The sequence below is a fragment of the Enhydra lutris genome, unplaced genomic scaffold (assembly GCF_002288905.1).
Source record: "Enhydra lutris kenyoni isolate GAN:26980312 unplaced genomic scaffold, ASM228890v2 scaffoldscaffold16, whole genome shotgun sequence".
Lineage (NCBI taxonomy): Eukaryota > Metazoa > Chordata > Mammalia > Carnivora > Mustelidae > Enhydra > Enhydra lutris.
This window is the reverse complement of record NW_019154100.1, coordinates 34786565-34813399: the sequence shown is the minus strand read 5'-3', so window position 1 is coordinate 34813399 and position 26835 is coordinate 34786565. Positions and strand designations below refer to the sequence as shown.

Below are 26835 nucleotides of genomic sequence, written 5' to 3'. Positions count from 1 at the left end.
GAGGTTTCTAAAGTGGTCAAATTCATAGAAACAGCAGAATGGTAGTTACCAGGGGCTGAGGAGAGGAGGAAATGGGGAATTGTTGCTTGATGTGTATAGTTTCAATTCTAATGATGAATAAATTCTGGAGCTCTGTTCCACAATGATGTGAATGTACTTAACACTACTGAACCATGCACTTAAAAATTGTTAAGATGGTAAATTTTAGTAATGTGTTTTTTACCATAAATTTAAAAAACAAAAAACTGTTTAAGTGTCTATGATATGTTAAATGTCATTTCATACAAAGCTCACTTATTGTTTTAAGCAGCTACATAATATGTGGGGACATGGATTTAGCACCATTTATTTAAACAGTTTTCTGCTGATGGTCATTTACACTTTATTATTGTCACAAACGGTGCTGCCATTCATCTCTTTGCATATACATCTTTGCATGGTAGTTTTAAGAATTCAACTTATAGAAACACTTAAAAAGAAAATAAATTAAAGAGCATGCACACTCCATAATTCAACAGATCTTACTGAATCTTTCTCAGGGAAAAAAAAAAAAGAGTTGTACAGTGATTTATCCTCCCATAAAGAGCATGAATTCTGACTATGAAAGGAGAACTAAGGAAGAAGCATATTGTACAGCTAGAAATGAAAGAATGAGTAGCAATAAAAAAATTTATCTTTTTACATTAAAGCAGTATTTCTGCTTTCCGATGCAATTTCCAAAACTATAGTAGACGGAAAGCTCCATTGTAAGTGGAGCAGAAGTAAAAAATGCTGACCTGTAGGTTCTGTGTCGGAAGGTTTTCCCAGTGTCTGATTTTCTGTCACCTTTTCTGTTACTGGAAGCGATGGGGTGTTTGAAACAGCTGGATGTTTTTTGAGGGGGGTATTCTGAAAGTGAATTTCCTAAAAAAGCAAATGAATATGTTATTTCTCAACACTATAGATTTTTTTCTTTCTGCATGTTATCAAGTGAAACAAACACGAGTCCTAATTCTATATAAACTTCCTCAGAACAAAATAATGTATGTGCAAGGTCCCAGCCATGTTTAGAACACAAGAAACCGTTGATGCTGGCTCAGTATTCTCTGTAATTCCCAGGATGTACTTTAAGAGACTAGGAGGCAAGAAGGAAAATTTGTATTGGAGTAGTTTTAGATAAACCAATTAAAGTGCAAGCCACACGCAGAGAAAAGCAATTCCCCTAGGCCACTTATCTCATCCCAAACCTATAAAATCTACTGACAGTTCCTACATCAAGATTCCCCTTAACATTTACTCAGTGGGTAAAAGGCAAAGAAAACAAGAACAAAAACAGAATGTGGAAGGAAAAAAAGGAAAGAAAAAGAAAAAAAAATTACTCATCTGAGTCTTTCTTAATCATTGACAAGGCAGTAGGAGACAAACATTCATTGTTTTTGAATCATGGGTTTTATGATTAAAGCAATAGAAGAAATAAACAAGAGTAAGAAGAACAGCAACTAATGCTTAATAGAGCCTAATATGCACCAGTCACCTTTCTAAGCACTTGACATTATTGCCTCCCCAATCCTCCCAATAACCCTGCAAGTTAGGTGCTATTACTTCATTCTACTGAAGAAAATATAGAGACACAGGAGTTAAATGACTTGCACACTTGGCCGATAACTGGGAGGGCCAATTTACAAACCCACATATTCTCATTCCACAACTAGTTCCAGACTATTTTGGCTCTCAAGTTAGAAGGGGCTGTTGGTGCATGAACGCAGAGTAAACTACCGAATGTTGCGCTGCAGGCCTGACTGTCCCGGGAAGGCACAACTTCCCTACCATCTTCTGGGATACACAACCTGACAACATAAGGGACAGCCCCTCCCAGCTCCCTAACGGTAATTCCACGCTCTTAGTAATTCTCTCCTCCTGCTCGCGCCATCCCTGCTTCTGCAGTCCCAGACCTGCCATCCTCTTGGTGGTTTGCGTAGCCGCAAGTACCCTCTCGCCAGCATCCTGGCCCCTCAGCTGCATAAATGCTTCCACTTCAGAGACCCCCACCACCACTCCAATTCAGCCGTGCCCTGGATTCAGCCTCTTCCCTCAAACCCTCCAATCTCTCTTACTCAGGAATTCCCACCAGATCCTACTCTTTGGCCTCATGGGGACTTCTGGCCATTTGACACTTTTCTTCCTGTTACTCCCACCTATTTTCTTAAACCTCCATCCTGGTTAGAGCCTTCAGTTCAACCGCAATCTCACCAATACCTTCAACTCCCTCACCTCAACTATACTTCCATTCCTCATGTCTAGCAAACTCCATCCCTGGAACAACCCACCTTCTCCATGTTTATATCAGGTTCTTTGGACAGATCTAGAGGACTAGGACTGTATGCTCTCATACCCCCACTTGAGTCTTAACACTACTCCTCTGTCCTTCTCTTTCTGGGTCAGTTCTCCCTCCCATCCTCCAGAGTATCACATCTGTCACCTTCTCTTCCCTAAGGATGAACGAAACAGAGGTAACCAGATAGAAATTCTACCAGTTTTCTGTCATCACGGTTCTAAAATCACTTACCCCCAAATACCGCTTTCCTTCTTCCTTCTTACCACAGCCGGAACCTGTCTTAATCCTTTCCCTTCCTGGTGCTCCGGAGTTCATCCAATCCAGTCTTACCTCCTGAAAGGTTTACCCCCATCCTATCAATCAGCATCACTTATTCCTCTATCATAAACCTCTTTTTTTTTTTTAAGATGTTATTTATTTATTTAGAGAGAGTGCATGTACATGTGAGAGTGGGGAGGGACAGAGGGAGAAAGAGAATCCCAAGCAGGCTCCATACTGAGCATGGAGCCTGACGTGGGGCTGGATCCCATGACTCTAAGGTGACAATCTGAGCTAAAATCAAGTGAGATGCTTCACTGACTGAGCCACCCAGGCACCCTATAAACCTCTTACTTTTGACATTAAAATTGACTTAAGTCTCTTCAGAAAAAACAAAACAAACACAACCACAAACAAACTGTACTTCACTTCCTCATCCCCTTCCAGCCATCACCTCCTTTCTCCCTTCCCTTTTAGAATTAAAGGTCTGAGGACTGCCTCCACCCTCTGGCCCCGCTCCTCACCCACCACCACCTGCATTCTCCCCTCACCACTTCAGTAAAACTGCTGTTGCCAAGAAACAAGCTCTTTCTTCCAAAACCCAGTGGTGTCGGTCCAGTCCACATTTGACAACAGATACTTGACAATAGCAACCATCCCTTCCTTCTGAAAGGTCCTTTCTGCAAAGAGTATCTCCGTGGTGAGCTCCTGCTTCACTAGGAGTAGGTCAAACTTCAATCCCCTCTCTTTGACTCTAGCAACACCACACTCAATCACTTTTTCCTCCCACCTCTTTGCTCCCTCTGTGGGTACCATGGATGAGTTCTGAGTGAGCCAGACCCCTAAACTCTGTTACTGTGTTCAGAATGTTCTTTATATGCAAATGTGCAGCCATCCGAGGAGGAATTCCGCAAGTGTAGCAGGAATTATTTAGCACAAAACAGTTTCAGAACTGTTGTCCCATATTTCCAGGGATGAAGCAGAAAAGCCATGATATGATACACTGACAACCAAGTGAAGAAGGTGCTTCGAACAGAAGACAGTAATCAACAATGCCAAGTGCTGCTAATAGGTCAAGTTAAATGCCTAAAAATTGATTACCGAAGAGCCCCAGTGAATTTGATGAGGAAGTAGCGGTGACGGCCTGAGTGGAGAGATCCAGAGAGAAGGGAGGAAAAAATGTCAGCAGCAAGACATAACTCTTTTGGAAGAGTGAATGAAAAGGAGGTAAAGAAAGGGAAGGGAATAGGGGGTCCAGAGAGTAGTTTTTATTTTAAGATGACAGGTAACAGCTTGCTGTATGCCGATGGGAAGGATTAGCTCATTCATTCCTCCTTCAAGGACAAATTTATGGAGCTCGTCCTGTGAGTCAAGCACTAAGAACACAGATAAAGACAGATAAGGCTCTCGTGGAAAGCAAAGGTGAAACAGTTACAAGAAGATAAACATTCCAGCTGAGGTAAACAACAGGATGACAGGGTGAGAAAAGACAGGACCCTGAGGAAAAGGGCCTGGTAAGGGTTTCCAGAGGGGACTGAAGTTTGACCTACTCCTAATGAAGTAGGTGCTCACCATGGAGATACTCTTTGCAGAGAGAAACAGCAAGGCAAAGACAAAGAGATCTGAAAACACGGGTGCATTTGAGAAACTGCAAACAGTCTGCATGACCAGACTGATGCACACATGTGGAAGAGCAGTGAGAAGCCAGATTCTAGGTGATTCTAGATGGCAAGCCAAGCACTTTGGACAGTTTTCTGATACTGGCTAGGGAGAGCTTTCTAAGGACTTTAAGCAAGGGAATACACAGATATCTGCCTTTAAAAAATATTTCTTACAGTGCATGGGTATCTCAGTCATTGAGCGTCTGCCTTCAGCTGGGGTTGTGATCCAGGGTCTGGGGATTGAGCCCCACACCGACTTCCTGCTTGGTGAGCCTACTTTTCCCTCTTCCCCTCCCCCTGCTGTTCCACTGCTTGAGTTCTCTCTCTCTCTCTCTCTCTCTCTCTGTGTCAAATAAATGAATAAAAAAATCTTTAAAAAAATAAAATTGCTCTGACAGGAGAGTGGCCAGACTAGAATCAAGGTTTTCAATACAAAGCTCTGGAAGTGATTAAGGAAACAGCAGAGGACACATTGGATGTGTATGTGTTCAAGTGCATGCTAGGGGAAGATGCAGTAATAAGAGGAAGAAGGCAAGGAAGAACTCCCAGACTGTTTTAGATAGTGAGGTAGAGAATGAAGCCCTAGGTGAAGACAGAGGCTACAAGGAAAATATACTGGTGAGAAGTGCAAAGAACTCTACCAGCCAACCAGGCCTGGAGTTCTAGAGAGAGGAATACAACACAGCCAGGCACATTAGCATTTCATGAGGACAAGGAAGAGATGTCCCAGGGCAAATAAGAAAACAGGATTAGGTCAGAACCCTGGGAAACACGATTTGTTAAGCAAGAGACCTGATAAAAACCAAAATCAATTAAATAGGTCTTTCTTAGAGAATACTGGTTAAATGTATTTTTCTATTTCAACTGGTACTCACTTTAAATATAATTCTATTATTTTTAGCTTAAACGTATATCCTGATACAGTATTTTGTACATAGTAGGCATGTAAATGAAACACAAAGTAGTTTACAAGTAGGGACTTTGTTGAAAGCTGATTAATGAAATCTGACAATGATATAGAAACAAAGAGAAATTTGGGACATATTTGATGACCTTGAAGGATTATGGATAGTCTAACAGTATGGCATCTGGGGAGAGTATACCATGATTAATGAAAAAAGTAGATTCCGAGAAACATTTTAGAACTAGCAACTAAGTAGAATACTAAAAGAAATATGAAATCAATTGAAGATGAGAACATGTTTTAAAATTTTGATTCTAAGTAGGTCATCAGTGAATACCGAACGGGAGAGTATCACAAGAGAAAAGCAGACTGGGTACGAACATTGAAGGGGTTTATGAATGGAAAATGGCACAGTTAAAAGAAATAGGATAAAGAACTGTTTGACAATGCAGGACCACAAGTTCGATCCCGGCAATACTTCCATACCAAGGTCACCCCCATTTTTCTTGTTTACACTACCTGTTTGGTTTCTAGTTGTTTACTTCTTGAAGTTTCGCCTTTTTCTGCACTCCATAAATTGCCCTTGTCAAATCGGCCACGAAGACATGCTAGTTCTTTCTCACGTTCCTAAAACCACCAAAAGCTCTATTTTATACAAGAGCCAATAGTATATTTAAGAATAATATTCAGATACTACTAAACTTTGCTTGTCTTCAGGTTTGAGATTTAAAAAAATCACAATATGCATGGAACACAAGACAATAATATTTCTAATTTGAAATAAGTGATACAGGGAACCAAGATGCTATTTATCTCTGTCAGAAAGACTGATATTGGAATTCACAATTTGATTTCTAGGTTCTACGCCGAGAACATGTAATGAATAATGTTAAAAGCAGTAAGCCAGACCTGCTTGAGCTGTTGTGCTAAGTGAGTAGTAGATGAAGATGTATTTTGCTGGAATAATCTTTCCTGTATGGCCCTTGTATTTGGAGTGATAACGGGAGTTCTGTGGGGTGTACTCCGAGCGGGACTTTGTTTGCTGTGTTCTTGACAACGCTCTCCAAAGCGTTCCAGGAAAGGCTTAATTCCTGCTCCTCCTACAGAAAGCACACACATTTTGGAGGCTATTTAAAATAAGTAGCAATTATAATTTGTATTAAAAAGGTTCTAAAATCCAGTATGGCTCTAAAATGCTTTGATTATACTTAGACTATTCATTCGGAAAGTAAACTGTATGAAAACAGCTTTAAAACAGAAATTTACCATATTATCCTATTTAATTCCGTGTCTTAAAATTCATTTATTAGAATTAGTTCTTTAAAGAAAGAAGCAAGAATTTTTAAAAGGCAGAGTGAGAGGACAGTGGAAATTAGAAAACCCTCAACTAAATAAGCAGAACCTAAATGACTGGAAATTGACTGTATGTATATTAACAGTATTCCCTTATCACCAAAGGGTCCTCCCCATGATAACCCAACCACTTCTGTTTCTATAGCCCAATTTATTTTATCTTGGTTTTAGGAAGTACAATAGAAAATCTAGGAATTAAATCCTTTTTCTCTCTCAAAAGAAAAATTAGAGATTATTGACTTTATCAAGCAATATCTTGATTCTACAAAGTCTTAAAAGAGTATTCATTTGAAATAGTATTATTTACTTTTAATTATTTACATTTAAAGTAGAACAAATGGGATAGAGACCATAGAGAAAGAGGTTTATCTCTATCTGAAATCAGCATTTTCCCCACAGAAGGCCAGACAGTAAATAATCTGGGCTTTGCAAACCATGTGACCACTGTTGTAACTACTCAACTCTTCATTGAAGCATGAAAGCAGCCACAGACAGCATATAAATAAATGGACATGGCTGTGTTCCAATAAAACTTTATTTGCAAAAAAGGTAAAAGGCACTATTTGACCTATAGGCATAGTTTAAAGACTCCACATGCCACTTTATACCATATCTCAAATTAGAATGCCTTAAGAATACAAAGAAACGTAAAAATTAAATATCTCTGAGGTCCCAATAACATATACTGGGCATAGCCAATAGCCAAGAATTAAAAAAAAAAAATCCTTCTTATCGATCCCATAAGTCTCTGAAAAATTGAGAGTAACTAGTCCTAGTCCATGTGGGGATACTGCTATTGTCTCCAGGTCACTTCTCACTTCGGCTCATCTGGAAACTGATTGCTGGTTTCCTAGCCATAACTAATGGATATCCACTCTCATTTCTCTGTCTACTTCTCTTTTATGAGGAACTACAATATCCAGAGAGATTATATTTTTAAGAAGTTAAAATTTAGAATTAAAAGTCCTTTCAAAAGCAGTTCTGGGGCGCCTGGGTGGCTATTTACTGGCTATTCTAAAAAAGAATATAGTTCTGGGGCGCCTGGATGGCTCAGTGAGTTAAAGCCTCTACCTTCGACTCAGGTCATGATCTCAGGGTCCTGGGATCGAGCCCCACATCGGGCTCTCTGCTCAGCAGGGAGCCTGTTTCCTCCTCTCTCTCTGCCTGCCTCTCTGCCTGCTTGTGATCTCTGTCTGTCAAATAAATAAATAAAATCTTAAAAAAAAAAAAAGAATATAGTTCAAAATTAACTATATCTCCATATATTTGAACCTTATTTTTTAGTCCTGTGTTTCTCAACCAATAGCATGTGAGGGTAGGGTATGCCAGAAGGTGTAAATCCCTACAAGATGAATACAGATTTCCAGGAGCATCATTTTACTACAGGGGTTAATTTTGAACTTTCACATGTACATGCTTACACACAATATACACATATACAAATATAACTGGGAGTGGAGTCATTTACATACACATTCACTCTCCTTTGCTATTAGGGGTGCCTTCATATCAAAGTTTGCAAAGCATTGCTCTGCACTCTTGGTTACAAAAATGTTTCATCATTATGCCCTTACAATGTGATTTCCAGGTGTATATGCTGTGTCCCCATCAAAAAGCATAGAAGAAAGTATCTACCATGGTCATTCTAGAAAAAAACCATGTTTAAACTGTTAACAAGTTACATACTTTGACCAGTAAATAGGCAAGTCCCCACTAATGAATATTCATTCAATAAATTAAGGCTGAATTTGAAGAAGTCTCATTTTATACATTCACTTGCTTGCCATGCAGACCAACACTGTGCAATTCACAACTAGATAATTAGAATGCTGAGAACAGACACCCTGAAAAGAGCACTAACTAGATTTTTTTAAAAAGATACATAACCTGATGTTGCTGCTTTGTCTTTAGATTGAGACTGCCGACAAGTTTCTCTATTTAATTCTTCTTTGGGCCGAACTGTCTGGGACACAGTTGACTTTTCAATTGGTTTCGATATCTCTGTTTTCAGGGGACTTACAGGAGTTTTCTGAAGTAGCTCAGGATTTTGTCCCTTACAATTTTTAGCATCAGTAATAGCTGTAGTAGAAGATTTCACTGGGGAAGGAGCAGCTTTCTGAAACATGATAACACTTAAGGTAAACTACAATATTCACAATATCAAAAGGTAGTCTTATAACAAAATGAGTCTAATTTTATTTGCTTAGTAGCCTTTAGGTAAACTTATGAAAAAAAAAACATTCTCCTTAATAGATCAAACCAATTTGAAAGGTTTGATTAAAAAGTCAACTTTGAAAATGCTATTATTAAAATTATAATATGTAGTTTAGCATGTGTAATACACTGAGGAGCAATTTCATATAAGGGGTAGGGTCACTCCCTATTTTAAATAACAATTTCTTTCTGATTATCTCACTAGCACCTTTATAAATTTTAACTGTATGAGACCACACTGCATATTTTTGTATTTTAATTAAGTCAATATTAATTCAACGCAATCATATCATGTACTTCATGGCTAACTATAACATATTATTAAGTGCTACGTGCCAAGCACTTTGCTAAAGGTTTTATGCACATTATCTCATTTAAACCTCCCAATAACCCCTTCTTTCCCATTTTACAGATGGGAAAACAAGTTTTTGCAAGATTAAGTAACTTGTCCAAAGCTACACTTTTAATTATGTGGCAGGGATAGAATGCAGGTTTATCTAATTCCAAAACCTGGCTCCACATTAAAAAACAATGCTCAGAAATATAACTTTTTTTTTTAAGATTATTTTTGAAAGTTGATGATGTAATTCATGTGCAAGGTAAAACTTTCAAACATTTCAAAAGGATATATGGTAACATTATCATAACCACCCTTAAAAATCCTGTTCAGCAATTTGCCTTTTGAGAGCAACTTGAGCTACTAGTTTATTACATGTCTTTTCAGAGAAATTCCATATCTTAGATTTATACGCATACATAAAACGTTCTACAGGGAGAATAATGTTCAGTGCTCTCCCTGATGACTAAGAGGCGCCATCATTCCATTATTATACACCTTGGAATTATATGAAATTAGTATAATTTACTTGTCAACTACTAATTTATCTTAGGCTAGGCTACCAAATTTAGGATTTTTACTTTCTATGACACCAATTTCTAAAACTAGATACAAACACACTACATATATGTGATAAAATACTATATATACATTATCACTCATAAGGAAAAAGAATGATTTCCAAAGACCAATAATGCATTGCTTACCACAGAGCTGGAAATTGCAGCATTATTCAGAGATACACGCACAGCACTCGAAGATGGAGCTTTATTCAAAGAGGCCTCGCCATCCCTTTGGGAACAGCATGTAGCTTCCTGCTTAACACTGCTGCTATTGATCCTAGCAGATGCTCCACTTGCAGAGGAAAATTTGGATAAACAAGTGGTACCAGGCTGTTCTTGTGCACTGTGTTGCTTTGCAGATGAGTAATTTACATCATCTTCCCACGAGCAAATAGTTGCTGCAAGGTTGGCGAGACGGCCCCTTCTTCCAACTGGAGTTGCCGAGGAGGCATCCAAGAAGGCTGGTTTGGGAGGGGAGGCAGGCCTTTCCTCTGATGGCATTGGGGAGATGACTGAGCTCTCGGGGATATCATCTGGAAATGTTTTCAGAAAAAGACTTAAAACCCGTGTTCAAGAGTTATGCGTATGTGTAATACCAAGATCACGCCACTCAGAACTTTTAAAAAAGAGTTAGGAGGTTTAAGAACTAATAAAAAGCTCTTGATTGTATCAAACTACCAAGTTGCTTAAATTTGACAATGTCTTTTCAAATCAGATGATACTTCATCCAAATTTGAAAAACAACAGGTGAACTTCTTATACCTATTTTTTCTAATTCTTAATGGATTACGAATGCTCGAAGATACCATACACTTAGGTCATAATTTTAGAATTAATTCATGATGTTACAACATCGCACAATTTAAGATTACATATTCCACAGGCACGTTTTGTTTTAAAATGGATGAGACCAGTGCTGTACAATAGAACTTCCTGCAATGATGGACATGTTCTAGATCCATGCTATCCAGGACAGTAACCACTAGCCACGTGTGGCTTGTGAGCTCTTGAAATGTGGCTAGGGCAACTAAGAAATGTCATTCATTTCAATTAATTTAAATCTTAAAAACTATATATGGCTAGTGTCTACAGTATTGGATAGCACAGGGTTAGACTAAACTGTTGCCCACGGTTACTTCATGTGGAGATAGATCTCAAATAGTAATACTTAACTTATGAAGACCTGTAGGCATAAAGCACATATAGGGAAATCAAAATTCCACAGCACTTTCTACTCCACAAATTTAGTCAATGGAAGAGGTATCCTTCCTACTGTCCAAGCCTTATACTTCTGCCTGAATTCTCAATTCTACCCCTCTAAAACTTCTTTTCTTCTCTGCACATAAATATGCCCATCTGTCTCTAGCTCTGTCTTATCTTCGAGCTAAAATAAACACCCTCTCACCAACATACACCCCTTTTTAGCTACTGTCCCTCTAGCCCTACACAATATTCTCTAACTACTAGACACCCGAACTGGCCTCTGCCTCCACGGCTGCCCTGAAGTTGCCTTCGCTGCTGGCACTAGATGCCACTACACATTGCAGGCCTTGTGTTTCCATTGGTGGCAGCATCCTCTACTAGTTCTGCTCTTGGGCCATATCCTCCATGGGGTCCTTCTACCTACTAACCACCTCCATTTGGTTATGCCTCAGGCACCCAATAACGTATGTGACGCTGAAACTACCCCAAACATGTTCCTCCTCATCGTGGCCTCTTTCTCCTTCTCTCTTCTCCTCCACCACCACCCAGACATCTAGCCCAGAGATCCTCCCTCCCAAATCTTACAGATCCCACCTCTCCTCTTCACTCCTGGCCTTCATCATTCCACACCAGGATTATAACATTAACCTTCTAACTGGTCTTCCTGCTCCCCCTGCTCGATATCTCTGGCCTATTCAATCCCTTCTCAATTCTGATGCCAGAGTGATCTCTCTATAACATTTGTCTACTTAAACTCTCCCAGTATCTCACCATCACCTCCTGGTTAAATTCCACAGGCTCTAAACCATGCTGCTTTCTTCAAACTTATCTCTTGCTTTTCTACCAGAAAATATCTACTCTTGATGTACGTGCTCTGTTTACGTACCTCTGTGCTTCTTATGCATCCTGTTACTTCTGCCTAGGAGACCTTTTCCACGGTCTGAAGCCAGTAGTCCCTCAGCGTCTTGCATCTGCCTTCCCTAGAAAAGCTTCCCTGACCACCACCATCCCTGCGATACCCTTTTGCATACCTCTATCGCGTCCCTGAGAATAAGACCTGTGATCTAAACAGATAACAGCTTTACTGTCATATTTTAGGAATGGGCTTAAGAGACCTCTAGCTCTTCTAACTATTCTCTATCAGAAAAGAAGCTTCAGTTAAGTTATATTTTAGTGTAATCCCTCATTTAACTGGTTTATACCCACAGTCCTGGAGAGCATACACTAACTCATTCATTACAAACACTTTATTTTCAAGTTTCAGTGCTTAAAATTAGACAGGCTATGATCCCTTAATGAGATTTACTTTCAAGGCTGAGGTAGGCATTTGTTAACAATTGTTTTCAAAATGTTCAAAGTCACTGTGGCAATGCTTTCTGCCCTAGAATATTTATGGCCTTGGCTGTTCTTCTCACTATGCATTATATCACTAAACCCTCTTTCTATTTCCCATAGAGATTTCTTGCCAAACAGAAAGGAAACATCCTTGTATTTAGGCACATTTACTGATTAGCCTCCCCAGGAATCGTAAAGAAGCATGGTTAGCCCTGCCCACTACCAAGATCACTAGGTGTAAGAGACCGCATGGGATATCTGCACCCTGATCCATACCCGAGAACATCAGGTGGGTCACAGCAGGCAAGGGTTGAGCCCTAGAATCCAACAACTGAGGTTGGAATTTTAGCTGCTGATCCTGGTAAGGAATCTTAGCCTCTCAGAACCCAGTTTCCTCTTCTATAACATGAACAAAAAAGTGGTATGTATGTCCTAAGATTTTTATAAGAATTAAATATTATACTATATTAGAACAAAAAATATTTAGAATGCCTAGCACTTTACACAGTAAGTATTGGCTCTTGAAATTACCATCACTGCCAAAAAGGATAATCTTAAAACACTCTGCTGTCCAATACTTACCATTTTTCAGACCAAAGAATTGACAGTTATGAAAGACTGCCTAAAATTTATGTTGCCCATCCATTTCTTCAGATCGCTTGGTCTCAATTCTGGCTATGCACCAGAGTAAAACACAGAGATTTAAAAAAAAAAAAAAAAAAAAAAAAAGACATAAGCACACCCCAGGGCTCCAACATGCTCCTGAGATTACAATCCAATGGTCCAAATGTTTCTGTTACACAGGAGTCAGGCTGAGAGCCAAAGCTTGAGGAACACTTCCTTGGGTAAGGCCCAGCTGTCACTATACAATGCTGGCTCTCTTTGGAACTGTGTTCACCAACTGAGCTTGGAGCCAGGCCATCTGCCTACCTTGAGTAACCTCACACACGAACTACCTTCTACAAAGTCATCTTTGAGGACCCAGGGAGGAAAGTTCTCTTAGGTCTTAGTTCCAGCACGGTTCTGCTTTAATCTTATAAATAGTAGTGAAATAACTGATGGTGTATCACCTCCTTGCCTTGGCTGCTAGCAAGTTCATAACTCTGGCAAGTGAGGAGGACCTGAATGCCTGCATTTTACCCTCCCCTTCTTTGTTCTTCCTTCTCTTCACCCAAGAATTTCCTTATTTTTGTTTTGTAATATAGTTTTTTTGTGAGTCATCTCAAGGCTTTTTTTGTAACGAGATAGGAGATGAAATTGATCACAGAACACATAACCCTGCTGATTTGCTCTTAGACTCTCCATCTGCCTCTGAGTATGAGAACACAGAGGCAAGGATCAGGTCACTTCATGGGTTGCCAGCACCCTGACAAACATGTGTCGTAGGTGCTCAGTAAATGTTTACGTTTTCTCTCCCCTCTATTAAATAACATTACATACCTTAACGACTCAAATTTATTTAATTAGTTAACCCACAAAATAGGATTTCTTGCATACAGAGCTAAAGGTCAGCAATGCTAATAATGACGAGGGTATAGTTTGTTCTCTATTATGTCTTATTGCAAGTATAATTCTGTAATGAGACCAAGCTTCAGTGAGCTGCTCTAAGAACCTCAGCAGCATCTCCTTCAATGAGAACACAATCAACTGATAAATATCCCATTGATATACAAGCTACTTATAAGTGATGGATACTGAGGAGATAGATAAAACAGAAGCAGTGATCTTTCATGTGTTAAGTGATACCTCAAATTTGCATCCGACCAAGTTCAATCTTACTGAAACAGATTTTAAGGACCAGGCCATCTGTATCATTCATACCTGTCACATTATTATTATCCCAGTGGCGCCGCTGCTCTGCCAGCTTTTGCATTCGTGTTTTCACTGAGGACCCTGCAGTTGCTTCCAGTCTCGAGTTGAGCCCCCTCCTCACGCTGGGCACCGGGGCCGGGGCCGCCTCCGCAGCACTGACAGGAGCAGGTGCTTGCGGCTGCGCCTGGGGAGCCGGAGGACTTGGAGGACAGGGTTTTGGAGAAGCAGACTCAACTGGTTTTTCATTTTCCAAGTTAGAAACTTCTACTTCTTCGGTGGTGTCAGAACAGCGTTTCTTTGATGGTGATGGTTTTGTACAAGATTTCTCTAGATTAAAAAAAGGACACCCACCCCCAAAATTTCAAATTTCTGTAATTTCTCATAGCCTGAAAAACCATCAGTAGGTACTTAACAAATTACTAAAACGTGATGTTTCTCTGTTCTCTTTAAATGATTTTCCTTACAACAAGAAATAGGTAAAATTCTACTTTCAGTAACTTAGAAATCTGGTATGAGAGATTTCTTTTCTTTCTTTCTCTTTTATTTATTTATTTTTTTTATTTATTTGACAGAGATCACAAGCAGGCAGAGAGGCAGGCAGAGAGAGAGGAAGGGAGGCAGGTTCCCCACTGAGCAGAAAGCCTGACTTGGGGCTCAATCCCAGGACCCTGGGATCACGACCCGAGCCAAAGGCAGAGACCCCAACCCACTGAGCCACCCAGACACCTTGAGAGATTTCTTTATAAGCAAACATATAATTTATGGTTTAAAACACCTGAATGGGGATGCCTGGGAGGCCAGCTGGTTAAACATCTGCCTTCAGCTCAGGTCATGATCCCAGGGCCCTGGGATGGAGTCCTGTACCAGGCTCCTTGCTCAACAGGGAGCCTGCTTCTTCCTCTGTCTCTGCCATGCCCCCTGCTTGTGCTCTCTCTCGCTCCCTCTTTCTCTTGGACAAATAAAATCTTTTAAAAATAATTAATTAAAATAAAATAAAACCCCCGAATGAAAAGATATTAAAATAATATTCTCAAGGTATAGGACTAATACTTTATATAATCTTAAGACATTAGGAAATAGGGACGCCTGGGTGGCTCAGTTGGTTAGGCCACTGCCTTCAGCTCAGGTCATGATCCCAGGGTCCTGGGATCAAGTCCTGCATCGGGCTCCTTGCTCGACAGGGAGCCTGCTTCTCTCTCATTCTCTCTGACAAATAAATAAATAAATAAAACCTTTAAAAAAAGACACTAGTAAATAAAAAATGCATACACATAGAATAAACAAACATTTTGAGTGATTTTTAAGATCATACAGCCCAATCACCTCATTTTTAGATAAGAAAAACCAAGCACAGAGCAATTATATTACCTTCCATAAAATGACACAGCTAAGGGTCGAAACAGGCTTTCTGTTTCTTAAAACAATCTTCCGTGAACAATATTAAGCAAGGTTAGAAGAGAACCTGCTTGAGGTTTGGGAAAGGCAGGGAACCAAAAAAGCAACTCAATTATCTGGTTAATACCAAGCAAAGTTATTGGCACAAATGTTTTCATATTTTTATAACATTTCATATTTTAAAGTGCCATGGACACTATAAAATAAAAAGGCCTAAAATAAAAGGGAGCTACCCAAACATGAGGCATATTATTTCTACTCAAGAATGAGTTTTAATATATCTCCTGGGAAATTAACATTTTAGAATATAGGAATGTAAATTGCATATGAGGCCAGTATTCCTGGCTGTCTGACCTAGCGTTCTCGCTCTGGCAATACCCAAAGTTCTGTTATGTGGGAGCCGTGATTGCCCTCAGAGACATCAATCTAATCAAATAGACATTCTGAAACTTTCTCATCTTCTGTAATTCATTTATGGATCTATTTTCTATTAACTCATCTAATGATTTTTTGAAAGTGTTCCTATTTTAACATGCATCGCCACTTGGAAATAGAGAATTCAATATATTCTTATATAAAACAGTAAATATTTCCACCGAAGCATCAAAACATAGTTCCAATCACTAGTTTTAAAGTACATGGTATTCCACATTTCACTGTATAAACCTATGTCACAATGAAAACAGAAAAAGATCCTGGACTGGAGCTAGGCCTCTGTCTTCCTGACCAACTACCGTATGTATATAATATATATACCCACATATGTAATATACATACCATGTACGTCTGATATATTTACCACATAAATGTAAAATATATACCAAATATATGTGATATATATGGTATTCTCTCTCTTCAAAATGTATAGCTATATGAAAATAAATTCCCATTCCATGGTTAGCTTACAAAATAATCGTGAGCCCGCTCCATGCCCTTATCACTTTTGTAATATTGCTTCTGCCTTCTGTGATGCTCTCTTTCTATATGCATTTTTAAAATTTATGCTAAGGAAAATGATTATCTCCAGACAATTCCGTACTCAGGGAAAAGATTAAGGCAGCTAACTTACTGATACAGGCTGGGAATGCCAGGATTTAGGAAAGAATAAAATAAGTTTCTGGGTGAGTTTAGGTTGTTTGTATATTTATTTATATTTCTCTAATTCACCAGGTCTTAGATTAATCACCTATGCCTTGAGCCTAGCTCTAAAGAGCTGGTTCAACAGACACAGGATGAAAAGGCGCATTAAATTTCAAGCCTCCACAAGCAGGTCTGCCATTTGTTAACCTGCTCATGCCAGAGACCATCTGAAAACTTGGTAGTCAGCTGTTCCCGCACTGTAGGGGTAGATAAACTCCAAACCACTACCGTGTATGTGTTTCCTCTGCTCCTTTACTTTTCTCCCCATGGGGGTTTTAAGGGTAACTTTGGGTTGAGGAAAATTATGTTTGACCAATTAATTTGAAGTATTTATTGGATACTCTGCTCCGGTCTTGTAGGTCTAGGCCTAATACAATCAGCCTGAACTAGAAGGCTGACCTTTTCCCAGAGGCTATTATTACATTTGTCTCCCAAAGACCTGGGTTTTTCACATGCACAATAAAATGGGGCTTATCTCTTTTAAAAGATGCCAATTTTATCCCCCCGCACCAGTCTTTTACCTTCACTACCAGGTAGGGGTTGTTGGTTACTTGCTTCCAAAAGTGGCTCTCTGGCTCTCTTAGCGTGAGTCATGGACCTTGCGGCTGCCGTGGGCCTCTCGGCCATCTTTCTCTGGAGGTTCTCTCGCCTGGCACGGGTTCGTTCCAGCAGTTTCTATATATGTAAATACAGCAGCATTAAAACACAATTTTAGTCAAAAATTTGCAAAGCTTGAGGTACCTTCTAAAATCATCAATTACCATATAAGATAACAGTTAAATACATTCCAAATGTGAAATCCTATGTAATTTAGGTCAAAATTCACCAAATAAGCACCCCAGTGTCAAAATTATCACAGATGTAATATGAATAAAATGGTTAGTTTGGTTGTATGAGATTTAAAATGGCCAGAAGTTTTTTCTGCTTCCATCCAAAGGTAGAATCTATTTCCACACCCTTGCGTTGGGCTGGCCTTATGATTCATCTTGACCAACAGAATGTGGCAGAAATGATACTGCATGACTTCCAAACCCAGGCATCAGAAGTCTTGTAGTTTCTCTTCTCACTCTCTTAGAACACCAGGTGAAGCAGCCCGGGTCAAGCCTGTTAGAGACACTTGGCCCAGCTGAGAGCTAGCATCAACCACCAGACTTGTGACCATCCAGTACCAGATAATTTGCCAGATCCCTGCAGACTCCGGCATGACTCCAAGGGACACCACTGGAAACAGAGCCTCGCTGAGCCCAACGCAGATTACTGAGCCACTGAATCATGAGAAATAATGCGGTGGTTGTTTCAAGCACTTCGGGGGCAAGAATAATAGTCTCTCAAAGCTGTTCATTTCCTAATCTCATCAACCTGTGAATCTGTTACTTTATTCGGCAAAAGGAACTTTGCTGATATGATTTAGAGTCTTGAGATGGAAAGATTATTCTGGATTATATGGGGGGGCAATATGTAATCACAGTTGCCTTATGAGACAAGAGTCAGGAAGGTCAGAAATGTGACAACAGAAGCAGAGCTTAGAGTGATGGGATTGTGGCTCTGAAGATGGAGGAGGGGGCCACATGCCAAAAAATGCAGGTGGCCTCCAGAAGCTACAAAGGGTGAGGAAACAGATTCTCCTTGAGAGCCTTCAGAAAGAACACAATCTTGCCAACACCTTGATCTTAACCCAGTAAAATCCATCAGCCTTATGACCTTCAGAAGGTAATAAATATCTATGATTTTAAACCACTAAGTGTGTGGTAATTTGTTGTAGCGATGAAACTAATACAGCCACTAAGATTTGGTATAATGATAAACAGCAAAAGATAACTAACATATTTAGTCTTTTGAAAACAAGACATTTCCTAAGATGAAAAAAAAAACCCTAAAAAAATCCCATGTTTTATTTAACTCAGTATCAATATATTATAAAATAATTTTAAGTTGATATCTTAACCATTCCATAAACTCATGATTACTCTGTTCTTACCCTGAATCAACTAATGCTTCTATTTGAACCAGCATGGCAGAACAAACACAAGCCCTGTAAAACAATTCCTTTTCTTTCAAAAGTATGCCTAAAGGAGGCATGCAAATTATTGGCTGGAGTTTATACGCTGCCCCACACACAGATACAGTGTTAGTGAAGACTAAGGAATTACACTCCCATTTGAACTTTTTAATTTCCTTAATTAAAATAGAATAATTATTCTTTAAAATTCCTCTGAGTATGCAAAAGAAATAGCTAAATTTGAAAGGTACAACTCTCTCCCTTAGGAATGATTTCCTCACTGAAAGAACTGAGGCTAAATCTAAATGCCATGTCACTGAAAGAGTTAATCCATGAACCAAATGTTGCCCAAGACACAAGTCCTTCACCCTTTAAATAAAAGTCTTCAACAAACTCAAAAGTGGTACTGTTACATAAATTCATATATATATATATATGATAATTTCCCCGTGATAAAACATATCACTCCCCAGATACAAAACTAGCTTAATTTTATTCATTCATGGACATGCCCACATTCCACTCTGGTCAGTTAGAATACTTGTGAGTCATTATATTTTCAGTTACTATGAGCAAGAGGTTGGTTACAAAAGAATGTGGCTTTGCCATTCAAACATACACAAGTACTCTATTGTCTACATTAGATTCAAAGATTTCAAAACTTTAAGAAATTTGAGAGAGATAAGCCAACATTCCCTTATCTACAAAATAAGGACTAAAGATTGATTTAAAAGAAATTATATATCTAAGGAAGATAAACTCAACAGTTCAATAAGTGTAAGCCTCTATAATAATGCATCAGAAATTCAGGGGTTCTTTATTTATAAGATACATTCCTTCAAACATTACAGCTCCTTCTTTAAATAATAGAGGCATAAAAAAACTGCAATAACTAATGTAACTGGGAAATACGACATTCCACATGGATGAATCTAAAATAACTGAAGCTTACAGTCTAAGCAAACTCTGCCACACACACGTCTGAAATCATTTCTGACAGAAATCTTTCTAGGAGGTATTACTGATTCCCCTACCTTCTTTTTTTTTCCCCCTACCTTCTTAAACAGAGTACACTCAATATAAATTATTATTTTCAATATACTCTAGCAGCATTCTTTCCCATGTCAATACAGAGATTTTCACTTACTTTTCAAAAATAAGAGAAAGTCCATTACACACAGTAACAGCATGTTTATTTACTGCACAAGAGAAGATGCTTTACAGAATATTTTAACTGTGGCTTTTCTCTTTTAAGGATCCTACACAGAAAGCTCTGACTTGGCACACCTGGCCCTGGGGTTCCCTACGACAGTCTCAGTCTCAGACTCTCTCTCTCTAATAAATAAATGAAATCTTAAAAAAAAAAAAAAAAAGAAAAGAAAAAGAAATGGCAAGACTGGATTCAAAAATCAGGCTCCAGAGTTTGGGCTCTTAATCGCTTTGCTATAAACTGTCTTTTAAATGGCTCAGTCATTAAACATCAGACTCTTGATTTCACTTCAAGGTCATGAGTTCAAGCCCTGCATTAGGCTCCACACCCAAACTGTCTTTTGACTAAATCCAATTGTTCTTTTTAAGAACTTATTGTCAGGAGAAACAACATCTCAACATAACTTTTTAAATGTTATCAGCTGGTCATAATAATAAACATCTGCCTTCACTGCTTGTTTGCCCATGAATCAAGATAGCTTCCTTATTTCTGGTTAGTCCAAGAAGAATATAGAAAGACACTGCCCTGTGAACCTTGTCTAGAGTCTTACTCAAAATGCGAAACAATGAGACACTTAGGAAATGTGAACATTGACAGAATATTTGATGATATTAAGGAATTGCTGTTAAGTTTTTAGGTGTGATAACAGCACTATGATTTTTTTCAAGTGTTTAGTGTTTAATGATAAATACTGAAGTATTTATGTATGAAATTATATGATCTCTACAATTTTCTTCCAAATGATCCAGTAGGAGGGATTTGAGGGGAATACAGTGAAATAATATGGCCATGTTTTGCAGGGTGATGAGTCTGTGTGGTTATTATACTTGAGAATTTGAAATTTTCTACAATAAAGGAAAGAACATGGCTAAAATGTTCTAACAATTACTGTTGTATATAATTATGTGTTTGTAAAATGATTTGCACTGAATGGCTTTTTAAAAATTTTTTTCAACAGAATGTTATTGGATGTGCTTGATGTTAGGGAAACATCTCTCTGAGTAGGAAAGAACAGGCCTGCATTCATGAAACTCACATTCGGACAGGAAATATATTCAACAGGTAAATGCAAGTGAGATGAGCACTGTGAAAGGTGATCTGCCCTTTGAAGATGGGATATCAAAGTGAGAGCTCAAGTTAAATCAAGCAGAAGGGGCAGGGAGAGAAGAGTGTGCCAGACAGCACCAGTGACACCAGGGTGGAGAAGCAATGCACAACAGCCTTGTTTGAGAAAAAGAGAGTCTAGGATGGCTGTAGCTTTTTCAACCAGAGTCACCAAAAGAATTAGCCTTTAATGCTCTGACATTAATGTAATGAATTAACATCTCTCCTATGCTTGCAGGATGGCATGGTTATGAATCACATTTGGGAAAATTAACAAAATAGTTTCTCAAATCATTTTCTGTGGTTCTGATAAAGAACTCTAGTTGAGAAAACTACTTTAACTTATTTTCAGTCCTTTTAAGACAAAGATCTGTACCAGTTCACTTGCCTGTGCAAAAATGTTATGAATGCTATAATTAAGCACCTAGTCATTGGAACCAACTCAAATTATTCACTCATTACCAATTAAGGAAAAGATTTCAAAGCTGTTTATTCCAACTGCAACTGATCTAACTTTTTATAATATAAACCATACATGTTTCTGAGCACACTATAAAGCGAAAGCTTTCTTCAAATAAAAGTTTCTTTCAACGGAGATTTGTACTAGCTTCGGAATGACATTTTCGAGTAAAATGAAGTATGATTTTCAGCCAAGTTTCAAAATGTGTTGTTCCTGTCTGTTACTTAGGAGAATAAAAAGAATATTCAGGACATAAAGCTAATGTTTTAAGGAATCCTATCCTAGCTTAGTAACATAAAATATCCTTTTTAATTTCAAAGTATGTGAAAAATATATGTTGCATGATCAGCCCTATTTTTTAAAGCTAATACAAAATGTGTTCTGCATTTTCCGTCAGAGTCCTTAAGGTTAACTAATGTTTTCCCCTAAATGATTGAGAATTTGAAACAAAAATAAATATTATGTTTGAATCCAAGTAAACTGTAACTGGTGAAACTTTTACAATCTTAGACTTATGGAATTGTAAACTATATCTCCCAAAAAAAAGAAGTATTTCTACTCTCCATAGCATTTAAGTTTTTGAATCTAGTGTCCAGACATTTTTAGGGCCACTTTGCAACAACTCAAGAAGTAACCGTTTGAAACTTGCACAACAACCTACAGAAACAGGAACTGTTCTGGAAGAACAGGGAGTAGACAACTGGCAACACAAAACTCAAGTATGTCCATGTACATTCTCAACAAGACTGGCCAGTAATAGAAAAATAATTGACACAACGACGTAATTAATCCATATTCAATTTCCAAAGGACAAAAGACAAGTATTGCTGTAATGTTACGCTCCATAAACACACACAAAGAGGTTTCCTATTTCTTTACTCTCCTTTTTTTAAATTGTCGGCTTTTAATTTTGTTTGTATATATTCGGCTAGCACTGTTTCCTTTCCATTCGAGTGTCAATCCCGAGGATGAAACTTCTTCCCTATTTAACTGAGTAATCAGACCTGAAGAAACTATTGACTCTATAGGAACGGATGCAATGGTTCCAGGTACTGGCTTATTTTAACGTTTTGCTGTCATTTTGTTAACAGCATCCTTTAAATGCAGGGCATTCTGCGGGCCGCCTGAACGCCGCAAATCACATTCCATTTACAGGCGGCGGCTGCACACAGCACTGAGTCATTCAAGCTCCCGACTCCACCCTACACCTTTTCCCGGCTTTCACTTCCAGCAGGACCAGTTCCGCCAGGCCCCAACCTCCCCCTCGGAGGGGACAGGGCACTACGACCGAGGGGCTTTACAATAATCCGGGCTGACAGCAGACTTTTCGCTACCGCCTTTTAGGACAGGCTCAAAACCTTCCTCCCGAGGCTTCAGCGGCAGGACCGCAATACTTCAACCGCGGACCCACAGCAGCCGCGGAGCCGGCGGTGTCCTCCCCCCATCCTCTTCTCCCTACGGCTCCCCCAGGGGGACCCCCTGCACACACACGCTGCGCACGCGCGCGCACGCGCCCTCCGCCCGGTGGGCCCAGAGGTCGCGGAAGGTGGGAAGGGTTAGGGTAGGAGCCCACAGTGGCGATGGCAAGCTACCCCCGCAAGTTTTCTCACCTCGGTAAACGGGTCCATCGCCCCGGGCTTCTCCTGTCGGTTGCGAGACGACGGAAACGGTGGTTCAAATTCAGAAAAAGAAAAGTAAGTCTCGGTTCAGTGTGTCACTTGGAGAAAACTAGAAGGCCGGGGCGGGGAGGACTCTCCCAAACTCCTCTCCTCTACCCCCTCAGCCTCCAGTGTCAGAGTCGGCCTCCTGCGGCCGTTCAAATTTGAATTTCAGCGCCTGTACAGCGCGCCTGCGCGCGGGGCGGAGCGGGACACGCCTCTGTCCGCCCCGGCTCTCGGTCACGTGGCGGTGCCGGGCCTCCGGGGTTCCTGAGGGTAGACCACCTCCTCTCAGTCACACCCCAGCTCCAGAGGCCGGGGTGCGGCGGAGGTGCGGCTCTGCGGGCGCTCCAGCCGCCTCCTGGACCCGAAGCCCCACCCCAACGTTCGCACAGGCACCGTGTTTAAACCTATCCTTTGGAACCTTTCCGCCTTCCCTCATTACTTGGTATAGGATTAACAGCCCTTATGTTTGAAATCCCACTGGCCTGGTGGCCTTCTTTCCCCCGCCGCTACGTCGCCCTAATGGAGGCTATGGGCTTGACCCTCAAGAGAGGTTCCTCTAGTGGGATCCCGGATATTTGAGGCTAACGACCCACCTCGGGCGCTAAAGACCCTTTCTCATTGGGAAGTAAGGCTAATATTAACAGACTGAAAAGTTCATACACAAAACTCCTGTGTTGCCTTTCTATCTTAAATCCCATCCAAATTTATACAGTGTTAGAGCTGGAAGGATTAGGAAGCCATCCACCTATGTGCTTTTACAGCGGAGAGCGGGGGAGACCCTGAGCCAAGTCAGTCTTGTCCAGGAGAAAGGAAAATCCCATTCTCAGCTCATGGTCCCCTCTCCACCATGAGATCAAGCTGTGTCTCATGATTGCTCTTTACGGATTACTCAGAATTGCAAAATACGTTATGTAATTACTGTATCAATCATTTCTTCTTCAACAAGTCTGTATTAGGGCTTGTAACGACAACAGTTCCTGACTTGTTCAGTTGAAAAGTAACACCATGTAGATGAGGGAGTGACTGCCTAACGGCTGAACAAACCAAAACTGTTTCTCCCGAGTAAGATGTTTTGGTATATTTAATAACCTTTCCATCTTAGCAGTCAGTAGGCATTACAAAAAGTGTTTCACTAACAATATCTCTAATTTGAAATTTGATGGTATAGGTTGTAATAAAAAGAATTCTGAGTGTGGAGCAGGAAGAAATTGCTTGGGATTTTGACTCCCTAATGTGACCTTAGGCAAATCATTCAACCCACTATTTTTAAAACCTTTTGAAAATACAGTTGAAGCTGACCCTTTACCTAGAAAAATGTCCATTTAATCATAAAGTATTTGACACAGAATTTCATGAAATTCATGGTCACCAAGTTAGCAACATACTAAAGGTTTAGCCTTTCTAGATTTTAGCTTACTCATCTATAAAACAAGAATAACCAACTGCCCTGAATTCCTCAGAGTTATTAGGAGGATCAGATGAAAAACTGAAACAGAACCAGAAGTATTCTGTAATTAGCCACTACTGAAGTGTTTGGTGTATCAAATTATTAATACTTAACTCAAAATATGCTACTTATAAACCAATGAGGAAAAGAAGTTTGCATTTTTACTAGACAGGAAAGTATATGTGTTGGAGGGGAGGAAGAAAATGTTTTAAACAATATTGGGAAAGAAGTCATTAGAAATTTATGTAGTCTGTGTGCCTTCCTGCCTTGGCGTCTGTGAGCCTTAGATTTTTTTTTTTTTTTTTAAGATTTTATTTATTTGACACAGAGGGAGAGAGATCACAGGTAGGCAAAGAGGCAGGCAGAGAGAGAAGGGGAAGCAGGCTCCCTGCTCAGCTGCAGAGCGGAGAGCCGGATGCGGGGCTTGATCCCAGGACCCTGAGATCATGACCTGAGCCAAGCAGAGGCTTAACCCACTGAGCCACCCAGGCACCCCAAGCCTTAGATTCTTTATGACCAGATTCTAGTCAAGACTAAAAGAGATACATAAAGCACATAGAACAAAACAGCTACTCCAAATGTTTATCTTGCTTCATAATCCCCTTATGTCTTTGGTCTTTACACTGATAATGAGGATGGTGAAGATGATAGCAACCACCAAAACAGTAGCTGCAACATGTTAAACACCTCCCAGCTGCCAGAAACTGTGCTAGATACTCAAGTCTACTCTTCCTCTAAAAGAGTATCAGTATCAGAGTTGGCCTCCTGCAGCCGTTCAAATTTGAATTTCAGCCATTGTCACCTACCATGTCTCCTTTTTTCCCATTCTTACCCCCTGGTACTTCGTTCTTCAGTCTATAAGCTGGAGATAAGTTTACTCCTTTTAAAATTTGTGTTATAAAATATTTCTGGTTTACAAAAAAGTAATGAATAAAACATAACCATGTACCCACCACCTAGCTTAAAGAGATATATAATTTTATACTTGAAGTCTCCTGTGAGTCTCTTAATTCCATTCACCTTCTGCTCCCGAGGGTTAAAACTATCCTGATTTTAATGCTTATCATTTGCATGAAATTTAGGTACTTTCATTACATCTACATATGTATCCTTAACAATATATTGTGATCTACATAAAATTTTTTTATTGTATGTATTTTTCTGCAATTGTTTATTTTTCTGCTCCATAGTCTTTTTATGAGATTCATCCGCACTAATAGTTGCATTTCATTCATTTACAGGACTATATTATATTATATGAATATTCTTGCAATTTATGTATCCATTATCCTGTTCGTGGATGTTTAGCTCATTAACAATATTTCATTCCAAAGATTCCACGATGTTATAAATTTTTTTTAATTTTTTAATAAACATATAATGTATTATTAGCCCCAGGGGTACAAGTCTGTGAATCGCCAGGTTTACACACTTCACAGCACTCACCATATCACATACTCTCCCCAATGTCCATAACTCTACCCCCCTCCCCCCAGTCACCCTCAGTTTGTTTTGTGACAGTAAGAGTCTCTTATGGTTTGTCTCCCTCCCAATCCCATCTTGTTTCATTTATTCTTTTCCTACTCCCTAACCTCCTACGTTGCATCTCCACTTCCTCATATCAGGGAGATATGATAGTTGTCTTTCTCTGATTGACTTATTTCGCTAAGCATAATACCCTCTAGTTCCATCCATGTTGTCACAAATGGCAAGATTTCATTTCTTTTGATGGCTGCATAGTATTCCATTGTATATATATACCACATCTTCTTTATCCATTCATCTATTGATGGACATCTAGGTTCTTTCCATAGTTTGGCTATTGTGGACATTGCTGCTATAAACATTCAGGTGCATGTGCCCCTTCGGATCACCACGTTTGTATCTTTGGGGTAAATACCCAGTAGTGCAATTGCTGGGTCGTAAGGTGATGCTATAAATATTTTTATGTCTCTTTTATACACATGCAAAATTTTATCTACAGTAATGTACCTAGGAATTATTTTGATAAATATATTTCAATATTATTACCAGATATTAAAAATAAATTTACTCTTCAAAATGATTGTCACAAGTTTTACTTTAGTCAGCAGTGCATGAGCTTGCCAGCTACTTCAGTGCCTCCCTAGCACATGGATACTTTTTAGATTTTGCCATTCCTGTCTGGGTGTACTTCTCTTACTCCTGAACTTGAGCATCATTTCCTGTGTTTATTGGTCTTCCAATTTTCCTTTTCTGTGAATGTCAACTCTATATCCTTTGCCTATTTTTCCATGCACTTCATTTTTTCTTATTGATTCATAGACTTTTTGTTGTTTATTTAGTATTTTCTGGAAAAATAACTTTTTAGCTTGTAATTATCTTTTCTTGGTTTATGGTTTATCTTTTCACCTTAGGATGTCTTGGATGTACCGAAATGTTTAATATAAATGTAATTAGATATATGTATATTTTTCTTTAGG

At 39.3% G+C, this 26835-nt stretch overlaps 2 protein-coding genes across 5 annotated transcripts in view; one reads left to right on the top strand and one right to left on the bottom strand.

The window, feature by feature from the left end:
• Positions 1 to 22928, bottom strand: part of LOC111147254 (anillin actin binding protein) — a 48537-nt gene extending 25609 nt beyond the window's left edge. For all 4 annotated transcript variants that reach the window (XM_022503177.1, XM_022503178.1, XM_022503180.1 and 1 more), the window contains exons 1-8: positions 22873 to 22928; positions 17011 to 17164; positions 13964 to 14281; positions 9749 to 10137; positions 8378 to 8606; positions 6047 to 6237; positions 5657 to 5764; positions 777 to 903 (exon numbers count right to left, since the gene is read on the bottom strand). In XM_022503177.1, the coding sequence (XP_022358885.1) occupies positions 777 to 903; positions 5657 to 5764; positions 6047 to 6237; positions 8378 to 8606; positions 9749 to 10137; positions 13964 to 14281; positions 17011 to 17164; positions 22873 to 22890 (1534 nt within the window). In that variant the 5' untranslated portion in view covers positions 22891 to 22928. The remainder of the gene's footprint in view (positions 1 to 776; positions 904 to 5656; positions 5765 to 6046; positions 6238 to 8377; positions 8607 to 9748; positions 10138 to 13963; positions 14282 to 17010; positions 17165 to 22872) is intronic.
• Positions 22843 to 26835, top strand: part of LOC111147255 (KIAA0895 ortholog) — a 71242-nt gene continuing 67249 nt past the window's right edge. The window contains exon 1 of the mRNA XM_022503182.1: positions 22843 to 22956. Coding sequence (XP_022358890.1) covers positions 22843 to 22956 — 114 coding nt within the window. The remainder of the gene's footprint in view (positions 22957 to 26835) is intronic.